This window comes from Podarcis vaucheri, assembly GCF_965113315.1.
Source record: "Podarcis vaucheri genome assembly, chromosome: 2".
Lineage (NCBI taxonomy): Eukaryota > Metazoa > Chordata > Lepidosauria > Squamata > Lacertidae > Podarcis > Podarcis vaucheri.
The window spans coordinates 38549318-38574019 of NC_138760.1; the positions used below are offsets into that span (position 1 = coordinate 38549318).

General features: G+C 46.9%; 1 protein-coding gene across 1 annotated transcript; it reads left to right on the top strand.

Moving 5' to 3' along the window:
* Positions 1-3885: 3885 nt before the first annotated feature.
* On the top strand, positions 3886-23040 carry SLC16A5 (solute carrier family 16 member 5). Its single transcript, XM_082211098.1, has 5 exons — positions 3886-4040; positions 7617-7897; positions 15649-15792; positions 17457-18314; positions 21767-23040. The coding sequence occupies exons 2-5, from the start codon at positions 7678-7680 to the stop codon at positions 22009-22011; spliced, it is 1467 nt and encodes a 488-aa protein (XP_082067224.1). The 5' UTR covers positions 3886-4040; positions 7617-7677; the 3' UTR covers positions 22012-23040.
* The last annotated feature ends 1662 nt before the right edge of the window (positions 23041-24702 follow it).

A 24702-nucleotide genomic window follows, 5' to 3' on the forward strand; every position in this document is an offset into this window, starting at 1 on the left:
CCTTGTTTTCAAGGGTGTAGTCTTCTGGTGCTCAGAAAAAAACACACATTTGTTCACTTCGTTCTGCGTTCACATTTGATGGGTGCGCACTCTTTCTTTGGCTGTTTTCCAAGCAGCATTGCAGAATGAGGTTTTGGAGTTCCCTCTTACCCTGGGCTCCTGAGTGCTTCACAGCAGAAAACTCTACTATTAGCATTTTACGCCTGTGAGAGACCCCTGAGATCAGTATGCAGCACACAATGCACACAATGAGACATAAGAATGGCTGCACATAACCTGAACAGGCCTTCTTCGTCTTATTTCTAGATTCATGTTTGGGGATGTGGAAATCTCAATTTTCATCTTCAAGAAAACTTGAATCCTACACAGCTCCAGCAGATAAGCAAAAGCTGATGCTCATAATAAAGTTTTGTTTTATTTTTTAAAAAGTAAGGCTTTTCTTGCAATTTATGTCCTTGCTAACCAATATGGGAAATTTTGTTTCAGCTGACTTTCCTGAAATCATCTTAACTCTGTCTGAAAAGCATGGGCTCCCCTGCTCAACAAGAGACACTTTCCAAAATATTTGGCCTGTGGCCATGTAAAGTCTTAACTGGTACTGTAGAACTGAGACTGCTCTTACTCTGTCAACATAAATTACCATATCCCTTGGTGATTTTTTTTAAACCAAAACACACACCTTTTCTGAATCCAAAACACTGTACATATCATTGAAAGTTAGCTTTGCAGCAATAAAAGTTGACACTCCCCCAAGTGTTTCAATGGCTCAGTTACATAGTCTTTTCCAGTGCTTTTATTTTCTAGAGAAAAAGTTGTTGGCACTGCTCAGCTGCAAGCAGGGCGGGGAGGGAGGGCACTCTGCACATGCTCAGAGGCATGCTGCCCTTTCCCAACGCTGGCATCGTCATTTGGGTGCTGACTGTAAGTGACCTGCAGGTTTTGGGAATGGCTTTGCAAGGTGACCAGAAGAATGCCGATTACAAGTGGACTGGAGGCTCTTATTCCTAAGAGTGCCTGCCATTTTTGCCCTCATCCAGCCTGTAGCTGACATCTGATCACAGAGCAGCATTTCCTGTTGACCACCCACTCCTTCCATGAGCAACATTAAACCGCTGTCTTCTATGGTCGCCGGCTCACTCCAATCCTTTGGGCATGCTCAGCAGCGATGGCCCATCCCTCACTTGCTTTGGTGCGTGTATTTGCCTCTGATCCACCTGAGACGACTCTGGGTGTCCCTTCCAACTCTACTATGAGTCTCTGATTCAGTAAGGCAGATCTGGATAAAACTGACTTGAGCAGCAGCCTCTTCAGGCCTTTTATTAAGGGTTCCAAAGGTTCAGAGGGTAACATTTAAATCTAGACAGCTGAGACACAGTCACAGATGAGTCATTTCCAGTTGCTTCATTTGCCCCAAGAAACTCAAATTTTCAGTGCATGTAAATATTTCTGCAATTTATCCACTCAACTCTCTATCCTTGAGGCCTGTGCAAGGGAACCTAAATATTTACTAGTAAGGAAAACATAAAGGTACAACATCCTCCCCTTGTAAAGTTGCCAGTTTTCCAGATGTTCCTTTCTGGGAAAGCAAGGAGCTGGGAAGAAGAGGTCTACAATTTATTTTAGTCTGTTAGAATGGAATAGAGGTTGTTTTTAAAAAACCATTGTGTTTTGTTGGTCTTTGTTTAGAATGTTATTTAATGTATGTGACTCTGAAGTGTAGTAGCCAACACCCTTGAGCTTTCAAAAGAGTAACAATAAAATATACCCCAACAAGTCCTGTAGGAGGACCAGCTTACATTTGAGTATTAGTCAAGGACAGGCAACATACTTTATACCCACAAAGAAGAGGTCATATTTTCCTTTACTCCAAAATACCTGATTATTGGGGGGATGGGGATGTGGGTGGTGCTGTGGTCTAAACCACAGAGCCTAGGGCTTGCCGATCAGAAGGTAGGCGGTTTGAATCCCCATGACGGGGTGAGCTCCTGTTGCTCGGTCCCTGCTCCTGCCAACCTAGCAGTTCGAAAGCACGTCAAGTGCAAGTAGATAAATAGGTACCACTCTGGCGGGAAGGTAAATGGCATTTCCGTGTGCTGCTCTGGTTTGCCAGAAATGGCTTAGTCATGCTGGCCACATGACCTGAAAGCTGTTTGCAGACAAACGCCGGCTCCCTCGGCCTGTAAAGCGAGATGAGCGCCGCAACCCCAGAGTCATTCGCGACTGGACTTAATGGTCAGGGGTCCCTTTACCTTTGGGGGGGGGTGAATTTCCTGACATACCTCTTAGCTCTGATAATTGGCAGATGACTGCATTAGAACATCAGGAGAGCCAGTGACCCATCTAGTCCAGCATCCTGTTCTCACAGTGGCAAACCGGATGCCTGAAGGAAACCCACAAGTAAGATTTGAGCACTCTTTCCCCTCTTCTGGTTTCCAGCAACTTGGTATTCAGAAACACTGCTGCCTCCAACTGTGGAGACAGGACATAGCCATCATACACACAGTCTCACACACCCCATTTGAATGGGAACGCCCATCAACTGTGTGGGGGTCCGGCACCCTCAAATATTTTATTGTGGGGGCCAAAGGCTAGTACCAACTGATAGCCAACTGATAGCCCCAGGGCAGGCAGGCTTTATAGATATGCCCCAGAAACTGGTGCCCACCTTTCTGTCATTTCAAGCAGCCCTAAGCAAACTTGGGTTTAATTCTGGATCGTAATTTATTACCTTCTTTTATATATGATATGAGGTAGTTTTGTGTGTGTGTGTGTGTCTATTACAAGCCTGGAGGAGAAATACATTAACCAGTGTGGTAGCTAAGGGAGGGCTAGCCAGGTTTTTTGGGGGGGTTGCCCTGGGGTGCCATTGAGATTCGCAGTCTCTCTCTGTGTGTACACAACTGCATGGGTTTTTCTTTTTCTGCCAAACTGGCTCTTTGACCCGAGTGAAATAAAGCCTAGTTTCGCCCCTGCATTAACTTACCTATTAATTACTTATTTCTCCCTGAGCTGGGAAATGTGTGTCTGGGCTGCAAAGCGAGGGTTGTTTCCCTGCAATAATAGAAAACGTGTGATGCTGGGGGTGGGGGTGGGAGGCAAGGTCAGGATCCTGGCATGCTAGTTTTCTATGTGCAGGGACATTTTGTTTGGTACGGAGTACCAGTTCCATCAGACAGTGTGCTATACTGGGGTGTGGAGTTGAATAAAATATTGAGGGCGGGGGAGGAGAGGAAGATAAGCCCCGCCCCGCATAATCGATCACATGACATGGTACACACCCTATTTGAGTGGGAATTCCCCTTAACTTTGGGGGGGGGGGCCCTAAAATATTTTATTGGGGGAGAGGGGTGCCGAAGGGACCCCTAAGATTTGGCTCCTATGGTGTTATAGCAGCACTGGGCTTCACCCTGCTCAGTTATGCAGTTCAGTGGGTGACCTTCGGCCAGTCCCTCTCCTCCCTCCCCCTCGGCCTCACCTGCATAGGTGAAACGAGCGTAAAACGAGGGAGACGAGAAGCGCCTTTGGCGAGGAGGAAGGGTGAGATAAGCACGTACAAGTCCCCCATCTGCAGCCTGAAGCGACACACAGACACAGGCTTGCCACCTCCGTGAGATCTAGGACCTTGAAAACAACTTTTGGAAACAGATCTATAAGGCATGCGGGGTGGGGGGGGGGAGGCGGGTGAACCAAGGCAGATCCCACGACCCCAATCAAATTAAGCAAAAGCAACAATAGGCTCCTCTCTCCTCCTCGCCACCCTATTGAACAGGAGCCGCCCCCGGGGCTCCTCGCCTGACCTCGGCCCCCTTTGACCTCAGCCCGCCCCGGGCTCCTCTGGCAGCGCGCGACGCTGTCGGATCTCCGGCTTCCAAGTCTCCTCCTCCTCCTTCTCTTCCATAAGCAACCGAAAGGGAACCGGAGTCGAGAGCTCGGCCGGCCCTTGGAGGAAGTGGAGCGGGGTGGAGAGCGAAGAGGAAGGGGCCACGGGGTCGCCCCTGGGAAGGGAGGAAACAGCAGCCCCGCCTGGGGGGCGTGAGCAGGTGAGCAGGCGGCGATCGGCTGGTGAACCCGATCAAGATCACTACGAGACCGCGGGGGGGGGGTGGAGGGGGGGAGAGTTCTTAAGATCCCAGCCTCTGCCCTGCACTTCCTTATGGGGATTCTTCGATCACCCTAGCTGAGGCCAGAGGGGGATCCCTGGGGGGAGTAAGGATGGGGGTAAAGTGCAGAAAGGATCCCCTTGGTGATCGAAGGGTCCTGGATCGAAGGGTGCCTGGTCTCGATTTCCTGTTTTCGGGAGGGAAAGGAACGACGACGCCCCCTCCCCTCCGCCCCCGCTGACACCTGGTCCGAAACCGGAACAATCCCTTTCTCGGTCGACACCAGATTTGAGAGTTGCTATAAGCCTTCTCAGGATCCCCGAGGCGTGCAGGGATCTCTCTCCGGGTGAGCCCTTGGAAAGAAGCTCCGTTTCGAAATTGCCGCTGCTGAAAACGGCGCGGGGGTCGAAGCAAACCCACCCCTTTCTAATACCGCTTTGCACAAAATCTAAACTGATAATCGGACGCTTGTCTGGATGGCCATTTTTCTGATTCCGTATAGACAGGAAGGGAGGCAGCCCTGAAACTGGCTCCAAAGAACCACATGGGTTGGTATGAGCAACAAGTTATGGAGTTCCCGTTTCGTATCGCTGTTGATGTTTTTAAAGAGGCAGCTGTTGTAGCTCATGACTCCAGAGATGCTGTGTTGTATACCGGCGGAGAGCCAGAGCAGTGAACTTAGGCTCAAATTTTGTCTCAGCCTCGAATTCACTAGGTCTCAATTCTCTCGTCTGCAATATTGAGATAAGAGCACTGGGCTTTCTTTACAGATTAAAGGTAAAGGTAAAGGGACCACTGACCATTAGTCCAGTCGTGACCGACTCTGGGGTTGCAGCGCTCATTTTTATTGGCCGAGTCCGGAGTGGTACCTATTTATCTACTTGCAGTTTGACGTGCTTTCGAACTGCTAATTTATCTACTTGCACTTTGACGTGGTTTCAAACTGCTAGGTTGGCAGGAGCAGGGACCGAGCAACGGGAGCTCACCCCATCACAGGGATTCGAACCACCGACCTTCTGATTGGCAAGTCCTAGGCTCTGTGGTTTAACCCACAGCACCACCGGCGTCCCTCATTACAGATTACCAAGACTTTTACTAGGGGATCAGCAACCTTTTTCAGCCGTGGGCCGGTCCACAATCCCTCAGACCATGTGGTGGGCCGGACTATATTTGGGGGGGGGGAGTGAACAAATTCCTATTCCCCACAAATAACCCATTTTAAATAAAAGGATACATTCTACTCATGTAAAAACACGCTGATTCCCTAACCGTCCGCGGGCCAGATTGAGAAGGCGATTGGGCCGCATCCAGCCCCTGGCCCTTCGGATGCCTACACCTGTTTTACAAGCACCAGCACTTTGCACTTTCCTCTAAACATTTAAATACTGGTGGTAAGAACCGTACAACTATGAACATTTCCAAGCAAATGTTAAGTACTAGGGGGCAAGAACTATACAGCTATAAAGCAGTAATGAAAGTGCATCCTTTCATGATCTTCAGTACAGTGGTACCTCTGGTTAAGTAATTAATTTGTTCCAGAGGTCCGTACTTAACCTGAAACTGTTCTTAACCTGAAGCACCACTTTAGCTAATGGGGCCTCCTGCTGCCACCGCGCCGCCGGAGCACGATTTCTCTTCTCACCCTGAAGCAAAGTTCTTAACCTGAAGCACTATTTCTGGGTTAGCGGAGTCTGTAACCTGAAGCGTATGTAACCTGAAGCATATGTAACTTGAGGTACCACTGTATCACCCTAATCTGACCAACTCCAGGCAGGATGAATAGTTGCATGTATTGATCTACATCTCACACAGGTTTCCCCCCCCCTCTCTCTCTCTGTGTATGTGTGTGTACACACATACCTGGCCCCATAGTATTTAAAAATTAAGTATAAATAAAATGTAACTTGCAATAAAGTATGGTATTTTAAAAACTGGAGCATCCATAAAGGGTCAGTAATCCAGTAAGTGTGGCTGTGGTGGTGAAATGGATTGCCTTGCTCCCACTCAGAAACTTCTAGTTTGTGTAACTGGCAGATCACACCAGAGGAGCCAGTCAGTGGGCACAACATTATCTCTTGGTACAGGTGTGTATGTGTGTTGTCCAATCAGTTTTCAGCACCATAGCTGAGAAATAAGGGGATTTGGTGTTCAGGTTCAAAATAACCCCCAGAACCCCTGCCTTGGGAACTTGCTGTAGCAAAGCACTAAGGAGGTCACAATGTTCTGCGTTCAGCACCAGCGTTACTATGAAGCAACACGAAATGGGCATTTCAGGCTGCAGAATCCATAGAGGGTGACCACCTCCCTGCTTTTGATTCATTTATGTGGCATTAAAAATTAACTACCGCTACTTCTGGTGAAATTTTGAGGGTTGGAAAACAGACTGCTGGCAACACATGATCCCTTAAATACCTAGGAGACCACTACACTGGCTAGTTTATGGAACTCAGGGGAGAGGAACATACAGAAGAAGGCCTGACAGCTTTGAGGCATGCATCCCAACTTCTTCCTCCGACTCTCTGCCAGCAAAATGCCCGGTTAGGTTTGGCGATAGAATAGTGGACCAACCATGCATTTTTCAACTGGACCAGGCCAGTCTTGGCCCTGCTAGAGGTCACCTAGATAACACCCTTGTTCCTTTGTACCTGCTTCTGCTGACCATTAGTAGCTCCGAGTAGTGAGGGCGCCACATATTTTATCTGATGGAACAAATATTGCATAAGCTGTTTCCCCGTCTCCACTCCTGCATAACTGAGTGGGGCATTCCAAAGGAAACAACCAGTGGTCTCTTTTATTTATTTATTTTGGAGGGCACTTCCAAGTTGCCACTATTTGGGGGGGCAATTCACTCACATATCGGCAAATGCAGGTTACAAACTTGAGCAACAAATCCCCTTCTCAAAAAGACTGGACATTTTTGTGATGGGGAAAGAAAATGCACTGGGATGGGTGGGAATAACACTTGCTTTGATGTAACACCATCTAACCTCCCAGAAAACAAATCAGGACAAATGCTCAATAAACAGGTCATCTGGAAGCGCCCTGGACCCCTGGAGGTACCTGAGTTGACCATGAAAGTGAAAGGCACTTTCTGTTGTATCCTGGGACAAATAGGACAACTCGGACAGGAACTTGTGCAAGAGAAGTCATTACAACTTAATTCTCAGCAGAACTGTACAGACTTTACACTGGGATTGACATTTACGGGCAGAGCCTTCTTGTCTTGGCACAAGAATTTTATGACATTCGATAAAGGCAGCAAGGGGATTCCATTGACCGAAAGCAGGTGAAAGGGAAAACTGGCAGGGTGCTGGTGTTGAGTAATACCAGCTAGCTCTTTCCTCACTGGAGGTGTGTCTAACATTATACCTAGAAGCATTCATAATCTTGTGAAATAAAAGGAGATGACAGACCTTTCTCAGGCAGGCTGGTGACACCAGAACTGAGAGGCTCTCTAGAGAAGCACAACAAATTCTTCTATTTTTCAGCAAATCTTTTTTTCTGTCTTCTTTGCAGCTGCTGCATCACTTTCGTTTGTGCATTTTCCTCTAACGAAGCTTGCTCAGAAAAAAAAAAAATGCCCAAAGAAGAAGAGGCAACTGCTAGGATCTCCAAAGACCAGGATCGAGGATGGGCGTGGGTGGTCTTAGTAGCCACCGTGATTGTTCAAGGCTTAACACTGGGCTTCCCTTCGTGCACTGGGGTCTTCTTCAAGGACCTGCAGCGTGATTTCCAGGCTAGCAACAGCGAGACATCATGGTTTCCTTCCATCATGACAGCTGTGCTCCATGCAGGGGGTGAGTGTTTGCTTTTACTTATATGAACATCCTTCGCAAAAGGCACCCGAAGTCAGTGTTTGAAACTCCCATTGTTCTAGGCATATTTTGCGACAGGGAATTTTATTAGCACGAGCAGTTTCTGAGCTCTGGGCGCAGTACTGCACCTAAGATTTCGATTAAAACTGCAGAGTGGAAGGAAAGGAGAACGTTTTTCTGCCTCCCCACTTCCAGCTACTCTCTGAAGACTGGAGAAGAGACCCTCTTAAGAATATTAGGGGGGTGGTCAGGGGTGGGACTAGACCATGTAAAAAGCAAACATAATATTTTAGCTGCAGTTCATTCATTTTCAGCTTTGTATTCTTATTATAAAAAATTCTTATTTTTTATTCTTATTATAAAAAATCTTATTATAAAAAAGCGCACCTAGCCATTCCGTTGTTGTGCCCATAAGCTAGGTTTAAGGTGCCATGGAGCTCCTAGCTTTTATATCTCAGCTTCTGACACAGCCCCAAAGTACAACTCACAGAAAGTCCTCAGTCAATGAAACCCATCTAAAAGCTGTTGCTCGACTGCCTTTAGCTTCCTGATCTGTACAGACTCGTCTGTTTCAGCCCACTTCACTATTACTACACAGATGCCAAATACAACCTGGAGACTTAAGGAGAGCTCCACAGGAACAGGCCAATGTCCCATCTAGTCCAGCACCCTGTTCACACAATGGCCAGCTAGATGCCTTTGGGAAGCCTACAGATAATTCTTGAGTGCAACAGCACTCTCCCCACTTGTGATTCCCAGCTACCGGTAGGGGAGCAGGTGGCGCTGTGGTCTAAACCACTGAGCCTCTTGATCTTGCCGATCAGAAGGTCAGCGGTTCAAATCCGCACGATGGGTCAACATTCAGCTTTATTGAGTGGCCTCAGGTTCTAGAGCAGGCTTCCTCAGCCCTCCTGATGTTTTGAGACTACAATTCCCATCATTCCTGACCACTGGTCCTGCTAGCTAGGGATCATGGGAGTTGTAGGCCAAAAACATCTGGAGGGCCGAGGTTGAGGGAGCCTGTGCTAGATGGGAAAAAGGGAAACGAAATTACAGTACATCTTGTGCTTACCTGGTTTTATTGATATATGACACCTCTATACAACAGACTCCTGATAAATGCAACAGCAGGTCTTGAACATGCCATTAGCTTACTGTTTCCTCAGGTTAGGTATTAATCTGTGCCTTTGGCTACTATGTATTTTGCACCTCATGCAAAGGATGGAGGCCATAAACAAGCAATTAAGTTATAGCACAGAGAAATTAAAGATTAAGGTGGTGAACGGCCTGTGAGAGTGTCTGGAGGCAGTGGGAGGATGCATAGCAGTTAATGGGATGAGGTTGAACCCTGACAAGACACAAGTATTGTTTCTGGGAGACAGGGAGCAAGTAGGTATGAGGGACTCCCTGGTCCTGAATGGAGTAACTGTGCCCCTGAAGGACCAGGTGCACAGCCTGGGAGTCCTTTTGGACTCAAAGCTGTCCATGAAGGTTAATTCTGTGTCCAGGGCGGCTGTCTACCAGCTCCATCTGGTCAGGGGCGTAGCTAGCTGTTCCGGCACCTGGAGCGGTGGGGACAAGGAATCCGCCCATGGGGGCGCCGCAGCGATCCACACATGGGGGCACTGCAGTGAGCTGCCCACAGAGCCCACCTGGTGGACGCAAGCCCCATGCTGCCGTTTTGGGCAGCGTGGGGCCCCAAGCTACTGTGCCACTCCCAGGAGAGACACGTGGCTCGGGCACGCTGCATGCCAGGCCCCACGGTAAGTTCTGACCCCTGTGGTCTGCCATTTTGTCACCCCATGAAGGATGACACCTGGGGCAGACCACACACCCCACACTCCCCTTCCTATGCCCCTGCTCTGGTGTGCCAGCTGAGATCCTATCTGCCTGCGCATTGTCATGATAGAGTGGTACATGCTCTGGATATCTCCCACTTGGACTACTGCAATGCACTCTATGTGGGGCTATCTTTGAAGGTGACTCAGAAACTGCAACTAATCCAGAATTTGGCTGCCAGACTGGTGACTGGAAGCGGCCTCCAGGACCATATAACTCCAGTCTTGAAAGACCTACATTGGCTTCCAATACATTTCCGAGCACAATTCAAAGTGTTGGTGCTGACCTTTAAAGCCCTGGATGGCCTTAGCTGTGTATACCTGAAGGAGCATCTCCACCCACGTCGTTCAGCCAGGACATTGAGATCCAGCTCCGAGGGCCTTCTGGCAGTTCCCTCAGTGTGAGAAGTGAAGTTACAGGGAACCAGGCAGAAGGCCTTCTCGGTAGTGGTGCCCACCCTGTGGAATGCCCTCCCATCAGATGTCAAGGTGATAAGAAACTATATAACCTTTAGAAGACCTCTGAATGCAGCCCTGTATAGGGAATGGGTTATTTTTTTAATGTTTAATGTTTTATTATGCTTTATATATGTTGGAAGCTGCCCAGAGTGGCAGGGGCAACCCAGTCAGATGGACAGGGTACAAATTAAATCATCATCATCAATAATTCCTGCTGCAATCAGAGCAACTTTTTCCAGGGAGAAAAAACCCTCGAAGGATTTGAGCTCTTAGGCTACCCAGTCACACTGATCTGGCACTGCCTGCCACATTGCTCTGTTGCTGCAGCACTCTGCGTAAATTTAGTTTGTTCTATATATGTACCCTCACAGTCCACATGACTGGGAGGTTTACATAAACTAGAGATAAGGTGGAAGAGAGATTTAAGCAGTCACAGTGATTAATCATGTAATAGGATCATGTTGAGCTGAGCAAAGGGAAAACACTCAGATTTCTTCAAACAGCAGCATGAGTAGGATTGCCAACTTGTTTCTGGCAAGGCTGCTGTGCCTTTAACACCTGGCAGTTGAAAGCACAAAGCCCTGCCCAGAGAAAAAGTTGGCAGCCCTATACCCCATTCAGTTAACCTAGAAAATGGGTAAAAGTTTAACGTTGCATAAGAAAAATAAATGTATACCTGGCTCCTGTGTTAATCTAGGGTTTGGCAATGAGCCAGGAAAAGGGACTGGCTTGGTCCTGTGTCTTTAAAAGAGCTATTTACAAATCAGCGGGTGACCATGTATGCCCTGAGGTCTGTCTAGGGTTGCCAACATCTTTGTTAGCTCCTGAACATTTAACAAGCAGGGTGTCGTTTCCCAACATCCAGAAGCTGTTCAATGTGCTGAAATTTCCTGAGGTCTTAAACTCTTAAACCCTGGCAAGAAAACAAACCAACCCCCAAGCCTTTCCAGTCCGGCCTGTGCCTCCATGTAGAGAAAGCTAAACTCCTTAGGTACTTTCCCTCCTCAGGGTCAGCAAGAGCAGGGTTCAGATCCTGCACTTGGCCATGACACTCTCTAGGTGACTTTGGGGTCAGTGTTAGTCTCTTAGCCTAACATTGCAATAAACCAAGTAGTTTTGTTGTTCTATAAATCTGCCCTTAAAAAAAAAAAAAAGTTTCAGTTCAAGCTATCTGTGTGCAAGGGTGAAACCAATCCACCCATCTCCAGGACGACATCCACCCTTCCTTTGTGCTGACTAATTTTTATTCATTTTTGTCTGTGGGTGTTTCTTCCCTGTGCTCACTCTGTAAACAGCGTGGGACTAGGGGAAAGGAGGCAGGTGACACCTGGGGCTGAACCTTGCCCTTCATGCTCACCAGTCCTGGGAAACGTGAGCAGTTAGGAAATCCCAAGGCCACACAGGAAGAAGCAGGCTGGTTCTCGATCTGTCCCAACCAGGGCCCTGCAGATGAGCTGACAGCCTCACAGGGAAGAAACTACTCACTGGTGTAAGAATTCAAGTCCGTACAGCATTGCTGGGTCTGAGCAGAACCTGCTCCTGTGCCTTTAACAGGGATCTGGCAGGCAATTTCATGAAAAACAAAGGGCTCTCCCAGGCAACCTATTTATCGAGCATTTGCCCTGGGTTGCCCACACAAAAGATTATATCTGCTATTTCATTGAGCATTTGTTCTGATTTGATGTGGGGTGCTTACATGATAATGGGGCATTTATTCTCATTTGTGTTAGTCATTAGTTCATCCTGTACTTTTCTTGTTGTGCTTTCCAACCTGCAAAAAGTCCTGTTGTTTTGTTTTGTTTTGTTTTGTTTTGTTAGCTGGGGCTGATGGGACTTGTGGTCCAAAGCATCTGAAAGGGCATCAGGTTGGCAAAGGCTGCCCTAGAGAGCATAAGAACATAAGAAGACTGTGCTGGATCAGACCAGTGGCCCGGAAGCAGGACCCAAGTGCAACAGTGCTTTCCCCTGCTGCAGTTTCCTGCTCCTAGTAGTCAGAAGCATTTCTCCCTCCAGCCATGGAGACAGAGCATAGTCATCATGACTAATTAATAATAATAATAATAATTTTATTATTTATACCCCGCCCATCCGGCTGGGTTGCCAGCCAGACACTGGATCAATGGCTAGTGGCCATTGATAGCTTATGTGCACTTCAGTCCACTTTAACTGCACATATTTCAAGCTCCGGTAATTGCCTGAATCCCTTCTGCAAAATACTGTCAGCCTGGAGGCACCCATCATCTGGTTATTTCTCCAGATCAGATCTCTATTAAAAGCTCAGGAGCAGCCAGGCTAGAGGGCAACCTTAAACCTTAGGCTTCGTGCCAGCTTTTGACTCAGCCTTCTTCCAGGTATTAGGTAAGAATTAATTTTAAAAGCCTCTTTATGAGGAGTTAGGGTAACGGTCCATCTAATTTAGCACTATAAATGAATGGCAACAAGTCTGAGATCTTTTCTGGGCCTAGCTGATTTTATGCTCCTTTAATAGTTGGACAAAAAACTGCTGTTAAAGGTACAGGAGCCCTGCCAGGAGTGTTAAAGCTCTTAACAACCCTAAATGATGATTTGCTCATTTGATGATACTGGGGTTGTTATACATGATCCCACATTCAATGCTGTTTGCACTTGCAAAAGTTTTTGGGGTGGGCATACTGCTTCATTTCCAACCAGTGCGTGTCCTGTAGCTTCCTGCTGAAATCTTCTAACTTTTCATACCATAAATGTTCTCGTGTTGTTTTTAGTTGTTGTCCCACTCTCGTTGCGCTGTAGTGCAAGACCCAATTGCCCTTCCAGGCAGCAATAATGTGGCATCTTTGAGGAAGCATTGCAGAGCAACTGGTAAAGTGAAATTATTTGTGTGTGGCCCAGTATAAGTCCACCTCCAATACACAATTGTTGTGTCAATGACATGTTTCATAGAATCATAGCGTTGGAAGGGACTCCAAGAATCATCCAGTCCAACCTCCTGCAATGCAGGCATCTCAACACGTGGTCCCCCATCCAATTTGAAATGGTACCGGACCCTGCTTAGCTTTGCAAATGTGCAAGCAGTTTTATTGCTGCTCCACTATGTTGCAGAATACATCTGTAAAACAATTTTTAAAAAAACTCTGGAGGGACTCTACAATTTTTCCAGTCGCAGACCGTGCTTCATTCTTTTTTTTAAAAAATAATAATTATTGAATGATTTTATATTACAAAAAACATTACAACCATACTACCACAAAATAAAATTGAGAAATAAAAATTACATACATCAATATTTTGTTTGTTATTTGTTACTTACCGTCTTATTTCCTCCCAAACATCCCATACAAAACACACACACACATACAAAGAATAATAATGATAATAATGAAAATAAACATTTTCCCCTTTTTAGCTTACAAAATCTTTTCTTCACTTTTGACTTCCTGTCAAGTCCCTTCACATATGTTTTATCTTACAATTGAATGTACACAAAACAATAAACCTTTCTATATAAATTTTCCAATACATTCAGAAAACATAATAATTCCTTAATTGTTATCCACCTCCTTCTACTTCCTTTGTCACTCAAATGCTAGCACAGAGTCAAAACTATTATTGTATTTTTAAACATATCTTCTGTAACCATCTCATTTTTCCGCAAATTTTTGCTTTGAGTTTCCTCTGAGTTTGCTAGTCAATTGAGGACCATGCTTCTACAGCCTACTTCCACATGAGGAAGAAAAAAGGGGTCTCAAAGGTCACTGACTCCACGCTCTTAAGACTTGGTCATAGCATTCAGGCTACAATCCCACCGGGGCACCAGAATTTTCCAAGTCAGAAGTTGGTGGCCTGAGAGCAAGGGACAGCCATGCCCTTGTGTCCCTTAAAAACAAAGAGATCTTAAAGCAGAAATAAAACCTACAACCTCATATATGCAAGGCTATACAGTGGCACCTCGGATTACATACGCTTCAGGTTACAGACGCTTCAGGTTACACATTCCGCTAACCCAGAAATAGTGCTTCAGGTTAAGAACTTTGCTTCAGGATGAGAACAGAAATTGTGGTCCGGTGGCGCGACAGCAGCAGGAGGCCCCATTAGCTAAAGTGGTGCTTCAGGTTAAGAACAGTTTCAGGTTAAGTACGGACCTCCGGAACGAATTAAGTACTTAACCTGAAGTACCACTGTATATTCAACCAAGGAGCCTCAATCTGTGAAACTGAGGTTGCCCAAGGAGTCTTCGTAGGTGTATTCAGGCAAACATCCCCTCACGTGCTGAGGGGGGAAACTGGACTGTGTCCCACCAGTAACATCTCACCTGCTGGTTATGTATGCAATGACCACACCTCTACTAGTCTGTGAGGACCTATATTGTAAGAGGGGCTAATTTGAAACCCCTCCCCCCCCCAAAAAAAAATGTCATAGCCAACTGCAAATGAAGCCTTTTGGCTTCAGAAAATTGCTTTTGGCAAGAAATAAAAGTAATGAGAGAAAGCTTTCCAATAAATGTCGGGGATGAGTGGGAATATGTTGGGTTATTGGCAGGATTTGATTGGGGTTGGGATTTATTTCCTCTGGAAAAGACATCTTCACACACACAAACACAGAGGAAGGTCATGTTTAAACAGTAATTTAAGCCACTGAAAAAGTCACGTAAAGGGCAAACGCCACTTCCTGTTCTTCTCCTGCTTACCTGAGAACTTGCTGAGGAAATCAAGTCCTGGGGGGGGGGGGAATTCCTATTACCAGAGAGGCATCTGTTGGACCAAAAAAAGCTATGGTATCATACATATGCTACTGAATATATTATGTACCCAGGTAGTTGGTAGCCCAGTTGTCATCATTATACAGTACTGTATACGTAAGGCAGTTCACAGACCACAGCCTTCCTCCCTTTTGCTGAGGAGCATATTTTGCTTGAGTTTGTTTAGATCTTGCCAAACAAATCACGCTTATTCAGATTGCTCCCCAGCTCCCTCCGGAAAGGCCATATTAGTTTACAGAAATATGGATTCATCCCTTCTTACATCTCCCACACTGAAACCCAGCGCATTGTTCACCACACGGAGGCTGCATTCACATGTCCTGTCTTGCCCACACTGTAAGTGCTGCTACCTGTTCCCCTTGGCATTTGCTTTTATTCTGAGTGGTTTGTACACAAATTGCGGTCCACATTATCTTTTCTGCCCCCGCCTCCAACCTTTTCCCATTTTGGACTAGGCCTACTGCATGAACTTACCGGCAAGAAGGCATAAATATTTGCTTTGGAACATTAGTGTTGATACTCTGAGCAGAAAGTTTAGACAGTGGTACAGGAGTATCTTCTTGCCCTTTACAATTCTGTTTTTGCATAACATAGCCTTGGGTTATGTGGGTGACGACTGCTATTACCTGGGAGGGGCCCACAGCATCGTATTTTGACAGCGCTCCTCCTGCTCTGATTGACGCTGAAGTTTGCTTTTTCAGGGCCTCTTTGCAGCATTTTGGTGGAACGATTTGGCTGCAGGACCACTGTGATGCTTGGAGGCCTTCTCAGCGGGGTGGGCATGGTTGCCAGTGCTTTCTCCAAGTCCATTAGTCACCTTTACATAACAGCAGGATTCATCACAGGTGAGTAGAGTCTCCACGTGGGTTGGTATGCAGAAGCTTCGTCCGGGTTTTGTAACATGTGGTGCCCCAGTTCATGCAGCACTCAGTTCATGCAGCACTCAGCCAAGCTGTGGCTTAGCACGAATGAGAAAATGTGTGGGTTCCCAGGCAGGAGATGGGGGCTGCTGCATTCCTGCTACCAAGGGCTTAACCATGGCTTGGCTTAGTGTTATGTTCCAACCTCGGTTTGTGGTTTGCCTCTCTCAGTAGAGACTGTAACCTTGGTTATAGTTCATATTTTGTCTGGAACGAAAGATTTACCGTATTTTTCACTCCATAGGGCGCACCTAGTTTTTAGGGGGGGAATAAAGGGGGGGAAGCGGAGCTTGCGGGGCTGGGGACAAGGGAAGCCCGAGCTTCCCCCGACCCCAGCCCCCAGAACAGACTGCTATCCGCAAGCCTTCGGAGCCCAGCGGGAACTCCTGCCGCGCTCAGAGGGCTTGTGGAGAACAGACTGCTATCCGCAAGCCTTCGGAGCCCAGTGGGAACTCCCGCTGAGCTCGGCGGGAGTTCCCACTGGGCTCCGAAGGCTTGCGGATAGCTGCCTGAAGCCTGCATTCGCTCCATAGGACGCACACACTTTCCCCCTTCATTTTTGGAGGGGGAAAAGTGCGTCCTATAGAGCGAAAAATACGGTATATTTAATGTGAGGCCAAACCATGGCTTAGTCCTGGGTAGCACCATAACAACAGGATTGGGGAAGGAGCGCAGTGTGCCAGTGGAGGTATACATTCGCGGAAGAGGAGAGGTGATTCTTGCCATTTGGGGGACCCTCCACAACAGATTTATTTTGGGGAGGTGGGCATTGCTTGAAGGATAGGGAATAGTCAAAAATGTCCTCCCCTCCTCCTCCATATGCAGACGCCTCCTGGTAAAGCAGTTAGTGTCTGTTGTACATAATTTTTCTTATAAGCCCATCATATTATAATTGGATTTCAACACAGCTCTGCTCAATGAACTGTCCTTGAGGATGGTTTAGTTTATCATACCATTTAATAGTACTTTTCAATATCATGTGGAACCTTGGTTTTCGAACGTAATTACTTAAGAGCTTTAACACCCTTGTTAAAACGGAAGTAATTATTCTGGGTTTTTGGCATTCGGGTTCTCAATTATTTGGCTTTTGAGACGCTTGAAAACCAAGGTTCCTCTGTAGATTGAAAATAATGGTATCGTATTTGGAAATATAAGACCTCCTATTTCATAAGATTTTTGTCTAGTGGGCAATGCGACTTGCGTTTTCTCTTTTCTGTTTTTGTCCAAGCATAGAAAAGTGCAAATACTTTTTCCTTTTTTTTTTTTGCTAACCTTTAAGTACATTCATAAATAGGAGAGTTCTTGACCATATACATTACTATTGTTGTTATACTTTTGATTGTGTACAACGCTTGAGGTGCTGTAAAATATAGCTGCTCTTGAATAAAGATCTCATGTGGTCTGAAAACTGGGGCAGGGAGACTGTTTTGCCTCCATCCTCCTTAGACTGGTTGCCTTGGCCTTAGAGGGCCACTGAACTAATTCATGTAATGTGTTCTGAACACCTTAAAAGTGCTTGATAAACACACAATATATCTAAAACTCCAACATTCCAAATTCACATTCTTGAATCTCTTCTTTCTTTAAAGGCTTGGGGTCATGTTTCAGCTTCCAGGCTGGAGTCACCGTGCTTGGCTACTACTTCATACGCCGCCGAGCCCTGGCCAACGCTCTGGCCTCCACAGGTGTCTCCATTGGCCTCACGCTCTGGCCACTGTTCTCCCAGTACATGCTCGACGAGATGGGCTGGAGAAACACTTTCCTCATCTTTGGCGGGGTGCTGCTGAACTGCTGCGTTTGTGGGGCTGTGATGAGGCCGGTGGTGCCAGTCCAGTTGCCTGCCCCATCACCAAAGCCCTACCTTGAACAGCCACCTGAAGGGGCCTGTTTGTCTAATGGAAACAATGTGCATCATGAAAAGGAACTGCCTCGGCCCAGGTGTGCCGCTTGCATCCAGACCCTACAGAAGTACCTGGCTTTTGACGTCTTCTGCAATAACAAAGGCTACCAGATCTACACCATTGGCGTGTCTTGGATGGTGATGGGTTTCGTGCTGCCCCTCATCTACCTGGTGCCTTACGCCATCTTCAGTGGAGTGCCGGAGCGCAAGGCAGCCCTGCTCATCTCCATCATTGGGTTCATCAACATATTCATGCGCCCCATGGCGGGCCTGCTCTCAGGCCTCAACGTCTTCACTGGCCGGAGGATCTACCTCTTTAGCCTGGCTGTCCTCCTCAACGGCCTGAGTAACCTCATCTGCGCAATCTCAGCTGACTACACCGTCCTTGTCTTCTACTGCTTGGTCTACAGTGTCTCCATGAGTGTCATCGGTGCTCTTCTCTTCCAGGTGTTAATGGATGTGGTAGAGATGGACAGGTTCTCCAGTGCCTTGGGTCTCTTCACCATCTTGGAGAGTGTCACCATTCTCATTGGACCCCCTCTTGCAGGTAAGATGTGGGCAGGGCCTGAGACATTGGGTATTCCGCAAGTACAAGAACTTCAGCAGAATTTGGCAGGGGTCATAGACTTCCCTGCAGGTAAAACTACTACAGCCTTGAAATGGCAAGCACTGAGGCACAGCGGTTGCTTTAGACACTCCATGTTGGCTATCCCTTCTTTTGATCAGCCTTTCCCTAACCTGGTATCCTCCAGTTGTTTTGCACTAAAACTCCCATCAGCCCTGCCAGCCAGCATGGCTAATTGTAAGGGCTGGTGGGTGTTGTGATCCAAAATATCTGGAAGTTTGGGAAGGTTGCTCCAGATTGTGAAGAGTTGCTCAAAGAATCAGCAAAAATAACCTTTCCCCCACTTTTCTGTAGGTGGGTGCTGGGAGTGCTCTTTCTGTGAGAAAACTCAGCTCATGGGAAGTTTGGATTCAACCCTACATGTTTACCTTTGTATTTTAATGTCCTTGAGGAAGAGCTGAAAAAGTTCAGGCCAGCTCCATCCTAAAACAAAAGAACCCCTGTGGATATTTCCACACACCCTCCCCCTTGTTGCTTAGTGTGTTTCTCCTATTCTTACAATTTGTGTGCTATTCACTGCAACAAATGTTTGGGTACACACATCCAACACAATTGGCTCATAGTATGAATCAGCCATCAGACACTCTGGCTATTCCTGCCTGTTGCCATGCGGTTTGAGAAGCCAGATGGCTGTTTTCAATTATCTAGTGACCTTTCAGAGCCAGAGTTTCAAGGCTCTATGGAGCAAGCAAGCATGTGAAATTCAATGCATTTTTAAAAAGACGTCAAATAGAGATAATTGATGAGCAAACTATGATGCAGCAGTTTTACCAGGCTTTACAAAAATAGACCAAAGGCCACAGGAAGGAAATATCAAATTGGTTGACTGCCCAGGGTTTTCTATTACCATATTTTTCGCTCTATAGGACGCACTTTTCCCCCTCCAAAAATGAAGGGGAAATGTGTGTGCGTCCTATGGGCGAATGCAGGCTTCAGGAAGCTATCCACAAGCCGTGGGATTTCCCGTCGGGCTCCCAAGGCTTGTGGATAGTAGCCTGCATCCTTCATGCAGATATCGGGCAGCCCCACAAGCTCGGGGGACAGCGGGGAGGCAGAGCACCGCCATCCCGCTATTCCCCGACCTGGTTTGGAGGCTGGCACTGGGGAGAAGTGCGCTTCTCCCCACCACCAGCCCCACAAGCTTGGGGGACAGATATCCGCAAGCCTGGGGAGACCGGCGCAACTTCCCACCGGGCTCCCTAGGCTTGTGGATAGCAGCCTGTTCTGGGGGCTGGGGTCGGGGGAAGCTCAGGCATCCCCCACCCCAGCCCCGCGCCTGGGGAAAAAAAATAAATCCCCCCCTTTATTTTCCCCCAAAAAAACTAGGTGCGTCCTATGGGCCGGTGCATCCTATGGGGCGAAAAATATGGTACATGCAAGGAGCCTCCATGAATACAGGAGACTCCCTGTTTCAGAAGCTCACCTTCCAACTTGTGGAATGTGATGGTGATGTAGGAAGGAGGCAGAACTTAACACACTTGCCTCCCCACTCAGCATCTTGGGTTTTATGTTTAAGCAAAATGCCTGAAAAGAGCTACTGGTGCAGAATTCAGAAGAACAACAATTTATTATTTACTATTTATTATTTATATCCAACACAATAAAAGATCAAACATTTAAAACTTCCCTAAACAGGGCTGCTTTCAGTTTTCTTCTAAAAGTCAGATAGTTGTTTATTTCCTTGACATCTGATGGGAGGGCATTCCACAGGGCGGGCACCACTACCGAGAAGGCCCTCTGCCTGGTTCCCTGTAACCTCACTTCTTGCAGTGAGGGAACCGCCAGAAGGTCTCAGATCTGGACCTCAGTGTCTGGGCAGAACGATCGGGGTGGAGATGCTCCTTCAGGTATACTGGACTGAGGCCGTTTAGGGCTTTAAAGGTCAGCACCTAACAACATAAAATAACTATCTCACTCACAAGAATGAAGAACTGTAGACAACCAAACCCTGACCATTACTGCCATCTAAATATCTAGGAGAATGCAAATGTCTTACTGAAATGATGATAAAGACCTTGCTAGGCATGCCTCTCTGGAGAAAGCATTCCACAATGGGGGTGTGGGGGTGTGGAGGCACTTACAGAATGTTTTCTCCTTGCCAGCCTCCAAATGTCTCTTGGAAAGAAGCAAACAAAGAATCACCTATTGGGCTATGAGAAAGTGATGAGGCAGTGTTTGGTTGCTACCAACACCATGGTGGCAAAGAACAGATACTAGGACCAAAAACAGTTTGGTCCTGTCTTCACCACTGACTTATATTCCCTTGCCCTAGGGATCCTGGAAACTAGTTCTTCTGGGAATGGGGCATTAAGATTTGGAACAGATCTCAGCAGAATCGCCAGACCACAATTCATAAATATATATTGTGGTGGGTGGGGAAGCAAAGACAGTTAAATTGGGATCATGTTTATAGTGTAGAAATACCTTTCGGGTGGGGAGACCAGAGGCAGCTGCATTTGCTGCTGGATGAGGCCATCTGTACAGTGAGGGGGGAAAGTATTTTTTTTGTCCCTGACATCCTTGGACAGCTCTTTGGTCTTGGTCATGGTGGCTAGTTTGGAATCTGCTGGATTGATTGCTTCTGTTGACAGGTGTCTTTTGTACAGGTACTGTAATGAGCTGGGATTACAGGTACCGTCTTTTTCGCCCTATAGGACGCACCGTCCCATAAGGTGTACCTAGTTTTTTTGGGGGGAAATAAAGGGGGGGAAATGAGCTTTCCCCGACCCCAGCCCTCAAACAGGCAGCTCTCTGCAAGCCATGGGAACCCAGTGCTGGCTCCTGCTGCTTGCTGAGAGGTCCACGAAGCCTGGACGCGCTGAGCTCAGCACGTGCAGGCTTCAGCATGCTGGCAACTCTCCACAAGCAGCGAGAGCACTCCCGCTGCTTGCAGAGAGGTCCGCGAAGCCTGGATGCGCTGAGCTCAGCGTGCGCAGGCTTCAGCATGCAGGCAACTCTCCGCAAGCAGCGGGAGCGCTCCCGCTGCTTGCGGAGAGGTCCGCGAAGCCTGGAGAGCAGAGGGGTCGGTGTGCACCGACCCCTCTCGCTCTCCAGGCTTCAGCGAAAGCCTGCATTCGCCCCATAGGACGCACACACATTTCCCCTTCATTTTTGGAGGAGAAAAAGTGCGTCCTATAGGGTTTCTGGGGGTTTTTCCTGTTATTATTCTGTCTCTCACAGCTACAATAAACCCACCATTACAATTATGGGCTGGTCATTTCTTCGCCAGAGGGCAAATTTAGCAGTGAATCAAATACTCCCCCCCCCCTCACTGTATGTGGTTGTGAGCGTTTTGGAGGAGAATGGAATCCTATTAAAAAGTGGAAGGTTGCACTTCTGTATGCCATTGAGATGTGAACTTTTTTCTGTTCCAGGTCTTCTTGTGGATATCACGGGCCACTATAGTTACGTCTTCTATGCTTCCACCTTCTTCATGGTAACATCTGCTCTCTTCATGGGTCTTAGCTTCTGCACTATGAAAGCAAAGAACAAACTGAAAGAGACCCATAAGCTGCTATCCCCAGAGGTCCCCTCCAGGGGAAAATACATGGAAGTGCCAACAGAACAGGGGCCAAAGAGAAATGATCCTCCTGCAGTCATCTATATAACAAGCATCTGAGTCCAGATGTGCTGGAGGGACATTGGATTTCTCACAAATGAAAAACATCTGGAAGCAGAAGGGGGGGAAACAAGTGCCTCATTTTTCTGGTTCTCCCGTCCTCCCTACTGTGACCTCCTACTCAGCTGTGCTGGGCTCATATGAAGGATCTAGGTCAGAGGATATGAACTCAAAGCTATCCAGAAATCTAAAGAGCACTTTAAACAAAACATACACGGTGTAAGCCATGGGGCCAAAGAGGGACATTGCCCTGTGGCAACATCTGTATTATTACTTGAAGCTTAATCATTTTTATCACCAGGTTTTCTTTATACATTCCAGTTTTTCAAGCTGGAAGGATTTCTTCACCCACTGGGTTATATGAATGACAATAGAACCTGTAGAGAAGGGCAAGTAATAGTTATGCGGGACTTGTTTCCGGACATGTCCATTTACTAATTGGCTGATTCTCTCCTAGTCCAAGAGAAAAGTTATTAATTAGGGAGTTTTACTGCTGAATTCCTTGAATGTTAACATGAAGGCTTTCTTTCCTGCTGCATAATCTCAGAGCAGTTGCTGTTTGACCATATTACTTATCTCCCTTACAGCAGCCAGATTGCGGATGAGTAGCGTTGTATGTGCAACTAAGCAAAGTGAATCATTTCTGCATTTTGAGGTTATTTGGGGGGGATAACAGATGCTCATATCTTGAAGCTGGAGAGCTCCAAAGTGCCTATATATTCTTGCCAATAGTGTATTGAAATCCTTTGCATTCTCCTTTGAAATATATGCTGCAGTAAAGAAAAGGTGATGCTAATTAAAAGAGGTGGCTATTCTGTCCACCTCCACAAGGAACAACAAATGCGAGTACAATGGCATTTTAAGTTTTATCTCCAGTGGGCATTCCTCACCATTGTAGGCTTCCAGTGTCTTATAGAGCCAACTCAGAATGGGTGTATAAGCTATAATAAGGGTAATATGTTACATGTTGGCAAACTGACATCTATGCAGATGTATGTTGGTGTAAAGAAACATGAAGAATGGCAAGTACTACCCTTTGCTGCATGCCTAAAACAGCAGGTCAGATCAAGACCATCTCTGCTTTGGACTGAAGGTCTCGTTTTTTTTAAGGATATGCAGAGAAATATAATTAGGAAAATGGCACTCCAGTCTGGAATCTTCTTCTTAAAACAATAGCTTCATGTTACTTTGTGTTAAGACAAGCCTTGAAAATGACCCAGGATGCTTACTGAGTTGGCTGGGGAAATTGCAGCTAACATTGCCAAATCTTCTGTGTTTGAGCCATTGCGCTTAGGCTTGTTAAAACAGCCGTGTTTGACCTGGAACACAACTGTGTTTTAATTCTGATATACTTGCTTGCTTTTCGTAGTTCCAGCTCCCCAGCTCACATTGTTCTTCCGATTCTGGTGTTTCTTTCTAAGCACTAACTTTGTGGAGGGTGTGAGCCAGATACGGCTTGGAATGGCAGGGATTTGTCGTCGATGAACTCCAGCACTTTCAAAACCAGAAAGCTTTAAGAATATGCAAGAAGTTGTACAGTTGTAGGGTTCCGGCCTGACAAGTCTATATTAATCTATTCAAACGACAAGGAACAAACCAAGGAAATGTTCATGCAGGACTGAACTACAATGGTGCACTGAAAGAGGGAATCCAAGTGGGTATTCCCTGTCTCCAGCCAAGTAACATGGAGTTCAATTCATTTCTCCTGCACAAGCTTCAGTAACATGAGTGAGAGCTGTTCTCCTTACAGAGGAGCTTCTCTTCAGACGGGCTTTGAATCGAGTCCACTCCCATGCTATCTGCAACGAGTGGGGAATCTGTGGACCTCCAGATGTTCTTGGACTACAGCCCCCACCATCCCTGACCATTGACCACGCTGGCAAGGCCAGATGGGAGTTGCAGTCCAGAAGCATCATGCGGAAGGCAGACATGCATAGAAGCCACTAGAGGAGTTTAAAAAGCTGACAGTCTTCAATTTCCTCTGCTGATTTAGGGCAAAGGAGCAAGGTGGAGGTGTATTTGAGTCCTTGCAGATGGGCTCTGCATGGTGCTTGTGCACAAACTAGCTAGGAAGCCACAGTGCCCCACTGATTCCAGGTGGCTAGATATAAAACACAACCTTAGGGGTTAGGTTGTGATTCTGGTCTTTTGTAGGGTGAAAGGATTTGCCGTGTCTGACAAGCATATGTTGTTGTTGTTTAGTCGTTTAGTCGTGTCCGACTCTTCGTGACCCCATGGACCAGAGCACGCCAGGCACTTCTGTCCTCCACTGCCTCCCGCAGTTTGATCAAACTCATGCTAGTAGCTTCAAGAACACCATCCAACCATCTCATTCTCTGTCGTCCCCTTCTCCTTGTGCCCTCCATCTTTCCCAACATCAGGGTCTTTTCCAGGGAGTCCTCTCTTCTCATGAGGTGGCCAAAGTATTGGAGCCTCAGCTTCACGATCTGTCCTTCCAGTGAGCACTCAGGGCTGATTTCCTTCAGAATGGAGAGGTTTGATCTTCTTGCAGTCCATGGGACTCTCAAGAGTCTCCTCCAGCACCATAATTCAAAAGCATCAATTCTTCGGCGATCAGCCTTCTTTATGGTCCAGCTCTCACTTCCATACATCACTACTGGGAAAACCATGGCTTTTACTATACGGACCTTTGTTGGCAAGGTGATGTCTCTGCTTTTTAAGATGTTGTCT

Excerpts from the sequence above, each read along its gene's own strand:
- SLC16A5 (XM_082211098.1), top strand. The coding sequence starts at position 7,678 with ATGCCCAAAGAAGAAGAGGCAACTGCTAGGATCTCCAAAGACCAGGAT. Across the intron at positions 7,898-15,648 it reads AGCTGTGCTCCATGCAGGGG|GGCCTCTTTGCAGCATTTTG; the intron begins GTGAGTGTTTGC and ends TTGCTTTTTCAG. Across the intron at positions 15,793-17,456 it reads AACAGCAGGATTCATCACAG|GCTTGGGGTCATGTTTCAGC; the intron begins GTGAGTAGAGTC and ends CTTTCTTTAAAG.